A 13783-nucleotide genomic window follows, 5' to 3' on the forward strand; every position below is an offset into this window, starting at 1 on the left:
GGATTCAGAGCCTCTGGCTCTGCACTCCAAGATCAGTCACCAACAAAACTTAACATGAACCACCACCTCTCTCATTGCCCATTTCTTTTCTTTGTTCGACTTCCTTGACTGACCTACACCAATAACCTCCTACCCTAGGCTTGCCCCATGTATTCAATATACTGAAATACATGCTCTTTATCTGACCCAATTTCCTGTTCTCATGTAATATCAGTCCTTGATGCCCACTTCTAAGTCCTGATTCCTTGACAACCTGTATATTTCATAATGTTTAAGTGCATAGATAAAACTTGACCCAGAAACAATTACATGACACATTAGGCTGTGTGGTATAAACAAATGTGACCACCAGTTGTATTCACAAAACAATACAATTTCAAAAAACATAACTGTCAGTTCTTTAATATCAAAACTTTTTAGGAGAGAAAATAAGTTGTAAGAGAGAGGATCACAGCAAAACAAGGAATTTTACTAAAATGTTAACCTTAATTTAGGCATCATATTTCTGAACATTTCTGAATGCATGTAGATGAATGGAAGTCAGCTGCTGCTGCCACAGTTCGTACTATACAGAATTACATAATTTATTTACCACAATAAACTGTTCATAAATTAGTGTCTCAGATTAATGTGAAACACAAAACATTTACGCATAGTAATTAAGATTAGCTTTCTTCTTGGCTTGGACTTCCAGTATAGCATCCATGAAGTCTTCATGAGTGACAGTCAGTGCATTCCTTCTCAATGCTATCATTCCCTGCAAAAAATATTTGTAATGAGATATCGCAATAACATCATTCAGGATTTTCAAGTACACTCGGGTATGAGTAGCATGACCCAGCAATGTTCAATGCTCAGTTTAAATCTTCCAGTTATAGAAATTGAAGTCTGGCAAAGTAGCTTTCTTAAATGTCCTTTTGAAACAGTTCTTTTCCCTAAGTTTGGAAACATGCGAAACATATTTCAAAAATTCGAATCTACAAGGAGCACAGAGATCTTATTTGAAAGAAGTGCAGAAACAACTGAATGCTTTATTCAGATCTTGGACACTATGTTGCTGTATAGGTATTTTAATCCAATGTAGTCATCTAAGCCCGTTCAAGCACATTTAGGCAACAGTACTGTTTTGATTTTCCCAGCTGAACTATTTAAATACAAATAACTGGGTCCACAATTTAAAACTTTCCTGATGAATAGATTATTCACGCAAAATTTCATGGAAAAAATTGCTAGGTATTCAACTGAATTTACTATGATTAGTACCTGTATCTTCTTTTTGCTAGTATTTGTCACAGTTATCAAGGATCATATTTTGAATTGAGCTAATCTGGTGCTCATTTGACAATCTCTTCTTTCTTGCAAGTTGAATAGGTCCATAATTATGCACATTAAAAAACTAAGATGAAGCAGAAATGATCTCACTGACAATTTCAATTATAACTTCAAAACTGGGAACAAACAAATTCCATTTGCTATATTTTTAAATAGTAAGTGGAATAAATGCACACATTTGGAGAAGACATCGAGTAGCAGACACCCCTTTCACAGAATACAGCATCAATTTTCTTATAAATTATGAGTAATGGCTACCTTCTGATGCTGTTATAGACTCCAGATAAATACTAATCCAGTCCAGATAAATACTGATACAGTCACTTGTGTAACGCAATCTCAGTCTACCAAACTGTTTGTTTATTTGTGACTGATTATGGGATATATAATCCTCATCCAAAAAGATGTTCAATATTGTGGTAATGGACCATTCTGTCGCTGTTTGGTGTAGCAATTTTAAATTTATCAACAAAAGCACAAACTATGGACTTCTGGAGTATTTGCATTATTAACTGTCATGATCAGTGACTAAAATAAATACTGAAGGATCTCCACAATGAATGGTTTTTCTTGACAGATATATATATATATATATATATATATATATATATATATATATATATATATATATATATATATATATACACACAAATATACACACAAAATATACACACAAAAGCACAAGTGTGTATATTTGTGTTTGTGTTTGTTTGTGTGTCTATCGACCTGCCAGCGCTTTTGTTTGGTAAGTCTCATCATCTTTCTTTTTAGATATATTTTTTCCACGTGGAATGTTTCCCTCTGTTATATATATATATATATATATATATATATATATATATATATATATATATATATGAATATAACAGAGGGAAACATTCCACGTGGAAAAAATATATCTAAAAAGAAAGATGATGAGACTTACCAAACAAAAGCACTGGCAGGTCGATAGACACACAAACAAACACAAATATACACACAAAATTCAAGCTTTCGCAACAAACTGTTGCCTCATCAGGAAAGAGGGAAGGAGAGGGAAAGACGAAAGGATGTGGGTTTTAAGGGAGAGGGTAAGGAGTCATTCCAATCCCAGGAGCGGAAAGACTTACCTTAGGGGGAAAAAAGGAGGAAAAAAGGACAGGTATACACTGGCACACACACACATATCCATCCACACATACAGACACAAGCAGACATATTTAAATATGTCTGCTTGTGTCTGTATGTGTGGATGGATATGTGTGTGTGTGCCAGTGTATACCTGTCCTTTTTTCCTCCTTTTTTCCCCCTAAGGTAAGTCTTTCCGCTCCTGGGATTGGAATGACTCCTTACCCTCTCCCTTAAAACCCACATCCTTTCGTCTTTCCCTCTCCTTCCCTCTTTCCTGATGAGGCAACAGTTTGTTGCGAAAGCTTGAATTTTGTGTGTATATTTGTGTTTGTTTGTGTGTCTATCGACCTGCCAGTGCTTTTGTTTGGTAAGTCTCATCATCTTTCTTTTTAGATATATATATATATATATATATGGCAAATTAAGCTGTATCTGAAGTCACTACTGTGAGAACAGTGATAAATTTTACCCTGGAGGAACAATTAGGATAATTTATTTCTTACTAAAGTAAGAAATGTTTTGAATACACAAATAAATTTATCTTTAACTTAACTGTGCACTTAGCTTACTGATAGAATTTCAGTGTGAATTATTGTTTACAACACATGTGTAATAGCACAATTTCTGTGTACTTCTGAATCCCTTCCATTTCAGTAAACACCAATATTTTGGAGAGAAAAAGCATCTCACTAGAATAAAAGTCTAGGTAACAACAGATTTTATACTCACAGCTTCAACACAAACCGCTTTGCACTGTGCTCCATTGAAATCATCAGTCGAGCGTGACAACTCCTCAAAATTTACATCTTTACTGACATTCATCTTACGAGAATGAATCTGCATAATTCGAGCCCTGGCTTCCTCATTTGGATGTGGAAATTCTATTTTCCTATCTAACCGACCAGATCGCAGAAGTGCAGGATCCAAAATATCTACACGATTGGTAGCGGCAATAACCTAAAAGTGGTAAACATATATACATAAATTTAGCATGATAACTAGTTTCAAATTTATTATAAAATCACTTTCAGATCAGTCCACTACCTTACAAATGTAATAGGTTAACAAATTAAATACAATAAGTACCTTTTAAAGTCATTAGTATTTGACTAGATATGATGTGTTATGCTTAATTTGTAGATTTGTTAAATAGTAGTGAACAGATATGAAGACAGTTTTGTAACAAAATTGAAATGCCACATTAGTAACTGTCTGGGTGAACACAAGCAATGTGCTGAAAACTGTCTAAACAAAACTTTCATGCCAGAGATATTGTTGTCAAACCTTCTGAAACTACATGAAAGCAAAGTAAGGGGGCTTCCTAGGTGGAATGAGCACAAAAGATGGATACACTACCATTTGGAACATATAGCACGGGTCAAGAAGTCTACTTTTTCCCTATTTCTTCCCTAATGGTGTGTTTACATAAAGGAGAGCTTCTGAGACTGCATGAAATTCAGATTGTCTTCTTCCAATTGTGGAGCTTCATTAAAGTTAAATAATTGTTTCCACAGTGGTATGATGATTTTCATGGAACCTTATGCAGATATTAAAAGAAAATGTAACTGGTAAGGACTACAAAAATGCTCAAGGAGAGAGAGTTCTATCATTTTTCCCTGTCAAATTCTGAGATCTAATTGATTAATGGAAAATCTCATATAAAGATGTGAAACAAATACTAACAAAGAGATAGAGGGGCTGGCCAGTACTTAGCTCAGTACAGCCGATAGATACACAAAAAACAGAATCAAAAATTTACGTTCCTAGCTTTCGGAACAAATGTTCCTTCATCAGGGAGGAGAGAGGGGAAAGAAAGGGAAGAAGGGAAAGTAGATTCAGTTACTCACAACCCAGGTTATGAAGCAACAGGGAAAGGAAAACAGGGAGGGTAGCAAGGATGGAGGCATGGTTGTCAGAGGGAAGCCAAAGATATTATTATGTATCTTTGGCAACCTGGGTTGTGAGTAACTGAATCTACTTTCCCTTCTTCCCTTTCTTTCCCCTCTCTCCTCCCTGATGAAGGAACATTTGTTCCGAAAGCTAGGAACGTAAATTTTTGGTTCTGTTTTTTGTGTATCTATCGGCTGTACTGAGCTGAGGTACGTACTGGCCAGCCCCTCTATCTCTTTGTTAGTATTTGTTTCAAATTCTGAGATCTGAAAGGTAAGTAACCAAGTAAGTTAACAAGAAATGTAAGGATTTCTGAGTGTGTTATTAACTCTAATTTTGAATGAACAGCAGTTATTCTCTCCTCTGTAGAATGCATGATCTACACAGGTACATCGTTTAAAAAAAGCCTTTTTTGTTACATGATTTCTGTGTTTATTAATGATTTAAATAGAGCTTTGAATTAACAACAAAGTTTTGCTCCTTCTCCAGTATAGGACTTATGAACTTTCCAGGTGAGATAGTCAGATTCAGGCAAACATTAAAGGAATATGTTATACAACATAAGGAAGGATGAAAGAAAGAAGTGGGCGCATGACACCCATTTGCTAATCAGCTGCACTAGCCAGCGATGATGCTTGTCATCACCGTAAATAAGCAATTTCATCCGTTGACCCAAAAACCAGATTAGCCAGCATCATCCTGATTTCCCTGAGGCATTTGAAATTCCCTCATATTCACTCATTTCTACAACTTGTGGCAACACTTCTCAAATATTGTGAACAATTTAATAACACACAGCCTAATAAATGTACAACTTTTCTCCATAGCTATCTATGTTATGAAACACAGACACTGAATACATATAAATGAGAAAGGTATAGCATACAAAATCTGGTGATGTCAAAGTGCAGCGAAAATACTGTAATCAGCAGAAATACTAGCAACAAACAAAGAACTCTAAACACACTATCTACCAGTCACCGGTAAATAAAAGGTATGGCACAAACAGCACCTTTCACAATAATTTCTTTATCTGGCAAAAGGGAAGAAATTATACAAGGAAAGAGGACTATTCAAGGATAAAGAAGAATGACATGAGGAAAATCAATCATTAATTGCTATCAGCAACTGTATTAAGATAAAATAACATTTACCAGTTGGCAAATGTGGAACTAGTTTAGTAGATCTCACAAAGATAAAAACACAGGGGAAGGAGGAGCAGCAGCAGCAGCAGCAGCAGCAGCAGCAGGAGGAGGAGGAGGAGGAGGAGGAAGAAAGTTTGAAACTATGATATGTTGAAGTACCAGATACAACTACTTTCTGAAAAATCTGTAGTAGGTATCCATCTTCCTCTGAACTGCGCCTCTAGGGAAGCAAGTGACAATCACTTTAATTTATTAAGAAATTTTAGCACTTTGTGTTGCAGTATTTCAGCAACATTTAATTCCTAAATGGCTACTCACACAAGCATAGCTACATTATTTATAATTACCTTAATGTCTGCAGTAGAACTGAATCCATCAAGCTGGTTCAACAATTCCAGCATAGTTCTTTGTACTTCTCTATCACCAGCCTTTTCTGAATCAAATCTTTTTGTGCCAATAGCATCCAATTCATCAATAAATATTATTGCTGGTGCCTTCTCTTTGGCAAGGGCAAATGCATCACGTACAAGTTTAGCGCCATCTCCAATGAACATTTGTACAAGCTGTGGTCCAGCAAGCTTCAAGAAAGTGGATTTTGTCTGGGCAGCACAAGCTCGTGCCAACAGCGTCTTACCTAGTAGGATATAAACACAACTATAAATGAGTAGCTGATAATCTATTACACATTGTTTAAATAAGTGATTGTTGTTTCTTGCTGTTGGGCAGCGACTGGACCACCCAGCTGCTGAACATGCTGCTCACTTCAGTGAGTGCTTCACAATCTGTGCCATCAGGATCCTTCCCACAAACACCAGCTTTCCTGAATTTTGGAGGTGGGAAATCTACACACAGTATAAGCTACATTCCCATAACCCCCTGGCCTCAACATTCACTAGTCCCTGTCCTCCACTTACCAATCTCCCTTCACTGCTTCCACTCCAGCACAAAACAGCGCTCTATTCCAGCAATGCACCCACTACTCCTTTTCTCTCTTCTCTGTTTCTGTCCTTTTCTACACCCCCCCCCCCCCCCAAAACTCTGCCTACCCAAACCTCATGATTGCACCTAGCAGCCCTACCCTGACCCAACCACATTCCTGCACACTCCCACAAGCAGCACTCAACCTTCTGCCACATCACCTGTGACTCCCCCTCCCCACCCACACCCATGATGGATTGTTACTCCCATCAGGCATGGTTACAAATCAGTTAGCCACAGCGGTCTGAGGCAATGGCCAAGTGCGTGTGAGCTGTGCTTGTGTGAACATTTGAGTGTTCTCTACTTCAGAAAAAGCTAAAATGTGGAACACTCTTTTTCCCTTGTCCCTGTCTGTGGCTCAGCATCTCCTCTCTATGGTGAGTAGCAACCTATCCTTTTCACAATATTGTTGTTATTCCACCCTGGACATTCCATTGTCTGTCATTTCAAAAAATTATGTACAAAGGGCCAGCTGCCATCCAACGGCAGGTGTTTCCTAATATCCATGTGTTCCCTCATGCTGCACGTCTTTTAAGCACAGCTCTTGTCATTCACATTACAATGGGTGAGCATAGGAGGAAACACGTCTGCTCTGTGTCACAGGGGGGGTGTTGGGATGTTTAAGGGGGACTAAACAGCGAAGGTCATCAGTCCCCCATTCCAAAATCAGGCGAGCCAAAAAGCTACGAAGCAGGTAAAAACCAAAGGGGGAAGAGACGTCCCCCCAGGCGCTAAAAGAACACAAAAGCAGTAACAAACACTACAGACAAGAACAGGACAGAGAAACACCAGACAGAAAGAATAGAAGAAAGGCAGACGGCCGGAGACTGGTTGACTGACCACGAGAACAAAAAAGGGAAAGAGTCAACCATCTGACGGCACACCAGAACAGCAACAGACACAAGGACAAAAGACACAGAAAGGGAAAGGTGCAGGACCTCCCTAAATCGAACCATAAAAAGGACCACCACGGATAAAATGTAAAACTTTGTCAGCCATGGAGGCATCGTCGGATAAAACCAAAGCCAAAGTGCCCGGGAGATTAAAAGATTGCCGGAGTGTACGCAGTCGAGGACACTCCAGCAAAATGTGGCCGACCGTCAGCCGGGAGCCACACCGACACAAGGGGGGATCCTCCTGACGCAACAGATGGCCGTGCGTCAGGTATGTATGGCCGATGCGCAGCCGACACAGGACTACCGAGTCCCTGCGAGAAGCCCGCAGGGAGGAACGCCACACATCGGTCGTCTCCTTGACAGCCCGCAGTTTATTCGGGGCTGTCATGCCGCGCCACTCAGCAGCCCACATCCCAAGCACCTTACGGCGCAAGACCAGCTGCTGGTCGCGAGCCGTAAGGCCGATCTCCAAAGCTGGGGCGTCTATCGCCCCTTTGGCCAGCCGGTCTACACGTTCGTTCCCCGGGATGCCAACGTGACCTGGCGTCCAAACAAAAACCACCGAACGACCAGAGCGGGTAATGGTGGAAACAGACTCCCGAATAGAGGACACCAGAGGAGAAGAGGGATAGCAGCGGTCGATGGCCTGGAGGCTGCTCAGGGAGTCACTGCAGATGACGATGGACATACCTGAGCAGGAACGCATATGCTCAAGAGCGCGCAAGATGGCCACCAGCTCTGCAGTAAAAACACTACAGCCAGCTGGCAAGGAGCGCTGTTCAACATGGCCAGCGTGAGCAAAAGCGTAGGCAGTGCGACCATCAACCAGGGAACCATCAGTGTAGACAGGCTCGCAGCCCGGAAATGAGGCGAGGAGCGTAAGAAAACGGCGACGGAGGGCTACAGACGGAACCGAGTCCTTGGGTCCCTGTGCCAAGTCCAGACGGACGGCCGGCCGGGGCAAACACCAGGGAGGCGTAGGTGCACGGACCCGGAAGGGAGGCAGAAGAGGGAATGACCCCAGTTCGGACAGCAGGGACTTTACGCGGACAGCTATGGAAAGCCCAGACCGAGGTCGCCGTTCGGGCAGATGGAGGACAGTGACAGGGAAAAGCAGGCGACGATTGGGATGGGCTGGCGAGCAATGAACGTGGACAGCATAGTCGGCGAGCAGGCGATGGCGGCGAATCCGCAGCGGGGGAACCCCGGCCTCGACCAGTAGACTATCCACGGGGCTCGTACGAAATGCGCCAGTGGCAAGCCGAACCCCACAGTGATGTATGGGGTCTAACAACTTCAACACTGAGGGTGATGCAGACCCATAGGCCAGGCTCCCATAATCAAGCCTGGACTGCACAAGGGCTCTATATAATTGCAACAGCGTGCAGCGATCCGCACCCCACGATGTGTGGCTGAGGCAGCGGAGGGCGTTGAGGTGCCGCCAGCACTTTTGCTTCAGCTGAGTAATATGAGGAACCCATGTGAGCCGGGCATCAAACACGAGTCCCAAGAAGCGGCAAGTGTCCACCACTTCAAGCAGGTGGCCGTCGAGGTAAAGTTCAGGATGAGGGTGGACCGTCCGACGCCGGCAGAAGTGCATAACTCGAGTCTTGGCTGCAGAGAACTGAAAACCGTGAGTCAGAGCCCATGATGCTGCCTTCCGAACGGCTACCTGCAGCCTGCGTTCGGCGACTCCCGTAGTCGTGGAGCTAAATGAGATGCAGAAGTCGTCGGCATACAAGGAAGGAGACACCGACGACCCCACAGCCGCAGCCAGACCATTAATGGCCACTAGAAATAAGGACACGCTCAACACCGAGCCCTGCGGGACCCCATTTTCCTGTATATAAGATGAACTAGAGGCGGCACCCACTTGCACCCGGAAAGAGCGGTGCAATAGAAAGGTTTGAAGAAAAGCTGGGAGCCGACCACGAAGACCCCAGGCATGCAGCGTGGCAAGAATGTGATGCCTCCATGTGGTGTCATACGCCTTCCGCAGATCAAAAAATACAGCAACAAGATGCTGAAGCCGGGCAAAGGCCGTACGGATAGCGGATTCCAGCCGCACCAAATTATCCGTGGCAGACCGGCCCCGACGGAAGCCACCCTGGGATGGAACGAGGAGACCACGCGACTCAAGGACCCAACACAAACGCCGCCCCACCATACGTTCGAGCAATTTGCACAAAACGTTGGTGAGGGTAATGGGACGATAGCTGTCCACCGCCAGTGGGTCCGCACCGGGCTTCAAGATGGGGACAATAACACCCTCTCGCCATTGCGACGGGAACACGCCTTCGCTCCAAATGCGGTTAAATACCGCGAGAATGTGTCTCTGGCAGTCCCTGGAGAGATGCTTCAGCATCTGCGCGTGGATGCAGTCTGGTCCTGGTGCTGTATCAGGGCAATCGGCGAGGGCAGCGAGGAATTCCCGCTCGCTGAAAGGAGCATTGTATTGTTCAGAACGACGTGTGTGGAAGGATAACGGCGTCCGCTCGGCGCGCTCCTTTAGAGAGCGGAAGGCGGGGGGATAAGAGGCAGTCGCAGAGCTCTTCGCAAAGTGCGCGGCAAGCTGTTCAGCAATGGCGGCAGCGTCCGTGCAGACAGCGCCGTCCAAGGAGAGCCCAGGTACACCCATAGGGGTCTGGTAGCCATAAATCCGCCGGATCCGGGACCACACGAGCGAGGGGGAGGCACGGGAACCCAAGGATGAGATATACCTCTCCCAGCACTCCTGCTTACGCCGTGCAATAAGACGACGGGCCAAGGCACGGAGCCTCTTAAAGGCGATGAGGGTCTCGAGAGATGGGTGCCGCCTATGACGCTGGAGGGCCCGCCTACGGTCGCGAATAGCCTCAGTAACCTCCGGCGACCACCAGGGGACAGCCTTCCTCCGAGGGAGTCCAGAAGAGCGGGGGATGGCAGCCTCGGCCGCCGAAATGATGGACGTGGTTAAGACACGGACCACCTCGTCAATGTCACCCCGTGGGGGAGACTCAATGGTTGCCGCGGAAGTAAAAGCCGGCCAGTCAGCCCTGTGGAGAGCCCAGCGGGGCGGGCGCCCAGAAGAATGACACTGGGGCAGTGACAAATAGATGGGAAAATGGTCACCACCACACAGGTCAGGATGCACTCTCCAGTGGAGAGATGGGACAAGGCCGGGGCTGCAAAGAGAGAGATCGATGGCCGAGAACGAGCCGTGGGCCACACTGAAATGTGTGGGAGCACCGGTGTTCAGGAGGCTAAGGTCGAGCTGAGCCAACACATGCTCCACGGCCCGACCGCGGTCATCGGAGACAGTCCCACCCCATAGAGGGTTGTGGGCATTGAAATCGCCCAGAAGCAGCAAAGGTGGCGGGAGTTGAGCCAGCAGTGCAGCCAAGACATGCTGGGGGAGCTCCCCATCCGGAGGAACGTAAACAGAGCAAACTGTAATAGCCGGCGAGAGCTCAACCCTGGCAGCGACTGCCTCTAAAGGCGTCTGAAGGGGTACTGGCGAGCTACAGACAGAGTGGTGAACAAAGAGGCAAACTCCACCTGATGCTCGGTGACAGGCAACACGGTTCTTATAGTATCCCCGATAACCGCGAAGGGCGGGGGTCCGCATTGCAGGAAACCAAGTTTCCTGCAGAGCAATGCAGAGAACAGGGGAATCACTCAGAAGCATCCGGAGCTCAGGCAGGTGGTGGAAATAACCGCCGCAGTTCCACTGGAGAATGGAAGCAGGAAGGGACTGGGAGGGCGTGAAGGCGACTAAGAGGCAGACGGCGCCTCAGAGTCAACTGCCGCCACCGGGGGAGAGTCAGCTGTGTCCATAGGAAAGGCCCCCAAGGGTTCCGTGAGGGCGAGATCCGCGGCAGATGCGAGGATCTCCACCTCATCCCCGGAGCCAGGACTATGGACAGCAGGCGGTACTGAAACCGCCGGAACGTCCTTCTTCTTGGACACATTCCGTTCCTTCTTCTCACGTCGGCCCTTAGGGTGAGAGGGCTGGGAGAGCTTCTCTGAGGGAGCATCAGAGGCTGACGACGACGCAGAAGCCCTACGACCAGCAGGTGGCGGAACCTTCAGCCACTGGCTGACATCCGGCTGGGTAGGAGAAGAAACGGAGGAAGGCAGAGCCCCGAGGGACCCCTTCCGCTGGAGAGGAACCGGCAGAGGCAACGCCGGTGGAGGAGGAGGGGGAGGGATCGAGCCCCCCGGTTTTGGTGGAGATGTCACTCCCGAAGTAAGAGTGGGGGGAGCGACAGAAGAGTGTTTGCCCCCAACTGCTAAGGGGGCAACAGAGGAAGGCTTGCCCCCAGGCACGAGGGGGGCAGACAAGGATGCACGGCCCCGAGGGCCCACTGAAGGCGGCACAGATGAGGCGACAACCGTCGCTCGCGTGGGCGACGATAACGTGGCTGCAGCATAAGAAGTTCGAATGGAAGCAGGATACAACCGTTCATATTTCACTTTTGCCTCTCGATAAGTAAGCCGGTCCAGGGTCTTAAATTCCATGATCTTCCGCTCCTTATGAAGAACGGGGCAATCCGGCGAGCATGGAGAGTGGTGCTCCCCACAGTTGACACATACAGGCGGAGGCGCACATGGAGAATCTGGATGAGAAGGGCGTCCGCAATCTCGACATGTAGCGCTGGATGGGCAACGGGAGGACATATGCCCAAACTTCCAGCACTGGAAGCACCGCATCGGGGGAGGGACGTATGGTTTGACGTCGCAACGGTAAACCATCACCTTGACCTTCTCGGGCAAGACATCACCTTCGAAGGCCAAGATAAAGGCACCGGTGGCCACCCTGTTTGTTTTGGGTCCTCGATGGACACGACGGACAAAATGCACTCCACGTCGTTCTAAGTCGGCTCTCAGCTCGTCATCGGATTGTAACAATAGGTCACGATGGAAAATAATCCCCTGGACCATATTTAAGCTACTGTGGGGAGTGACGGTTACAGGGACGTCACCCAGCTTATCACACAAGAGCAACGCTCGTGACTGGGCTGGGGAGGACGTCTTGAGGAGGATGGACCCATTCCTCATTTTAGACAACCCCGCCACTTCCCCAAACTTATCCTCCAGGTGTTCCACAAAAAACAGAGGCTTCGTCATAAGAAAGGAGTCACCATCAGTCCTGCTGCAGACAAGGTATTGCGGTACGTAAGGCTCCCGCTTGGCACTAGATCTACGGCCCTCCCATGGCGCAGCCAACGAGGGGAACGTCTGAGGGTCATACTGTGCAGCGTCAAATTCTACTCTACCTCGCTTAGAGACGCTGGTGGCCGTGCGACCACCAGCTTGATGTGATTTATTGCGCTTCATTGCGCCACATCCGCCCAGATGCCACCTACTCCGAACGAGGGCTCTCCCCAAGGGCGCCACCCAGCCAAAGCGACGGGTACCTGGCCGATATCCCGTTGCCCGGAGTCCCCGTGCCCCAGACAAGATGGGCACATACTCCTTGGCATGCATGGGGAGGAAACAGCTCTGGCATCTGTAGTGCGATCCCTGCGTGGTCAGGGGGCTACCACCAAGAGGGTACATGACGACCCCACCACAACGGACTGGCTACCGTGCTGGATTTTAGGTGTTTAAAGGGTCCACAGTTGTCGTGGGTGCTAAGAATGGTATTGTGCACAAGGCGAGAAGGAGGCAACCCAGGAGACGTTGGGCGTAAATCCCGCCACACGACAAGAGGTAACATGCAAGATGGTGGTGCATGATGGACCAATAGGAAAACACCACGTAAGGTGTCCTTCCCCAAATGGCACGCACTAACAACGGAAATTTGGAAAAAAGGAGGTCAAACCCAAGAGGGGACCATCACAGAAGGCCGAAACGTTTGAGACTCCTTTTAGTCGCCTCTTACGACAGGCAGGAATACCGCGGGCCTATTCTAACCCCCGAACCCGCAGGGGGCTCTGTGTCACACCTAACAGAAAAATGGTCATAAAATCTTTACAACACAGTAACTGTGTCAGTTATTTGCACAAACATTGGTCTCTTTGGAACGAAAGCGGAGAACCAAATGTTGATAAAACGTACCATATGTTATGACTCACTGGGGAAAAAAGAGCAACTGAATCACAGCAATATTCATTACCAGATACGAAGTTTTCAGCAAGCACCATTAAAACTCTTGTCTGGGTTTGGATGTTATCTAGACGATGTGGTCTTCACGTTATTTTGAGAGAATTGTTCAGTTCAAAATAAAAAAAAGATTTTATTCACCTTATGGTCCCACATCATAGGTTCATACCAAATTAATTTCAGAGCTATCTCTTCCATGTATGGTATACCTAAATCAACCCTACAAAATAAAGTGCAGGAAGCACATCCGGGATGGGGGTGGTGGGGGGGTGGGGGAGGGGGGGAGCACAGCCAGTGCTAAATAAATCTTGCCAGGAGAAGAATGGGTGCATTTATTCCTCAAAC

The 13783-nt window shown here is 46.6% G+C and overlaps 1 protein-coding gene across 1 annotated transcript in view; it reads right to left on the reverse strand.

Moving 5' to 3' along the window:
* Positions 1–559: 559 nt before the first annotated feature.
* Positions 560–13783, reverse strand: part of LOC126262822 (26S proteasome regulatory subunit 6A-B) — a 29407-nt gene continuing 16183 nt past the window's right edge. Inside the window, exons 6-8 of the mRNA XM_049959670.1 lie at positions 5825–6111; positions 3172–3399; positions 560–757 (exon numbers count right to left, since the gene is read on the reverse strand). Coding sequence (XP_049815627.1) covers positions 647–757; positions 3172–3399; positions 5825–6111 — 626 coding nt within the window. The 3' untranslated portion in view covers positions 560–646. The remainder of the gene's footprint in view (positions 758–3171; positions 3400–5824; positions 6112–13783) is intronic.

The sequence above is a fragment of the Schistocerca nitens genome, chromosome 6, assembly GCF_023898315.1.
Source record: "Schistocerca nitens isolate TAMUIC-IGC-003100 chromosome 6, iqSchNite1.1, whole genome shotgun sequence".
NCBI lineage: Eukaryota > Metazoa > Arthropoda > Insecta > Orthoptera > Acrididae > Schistocerca > Schistocerca nitens.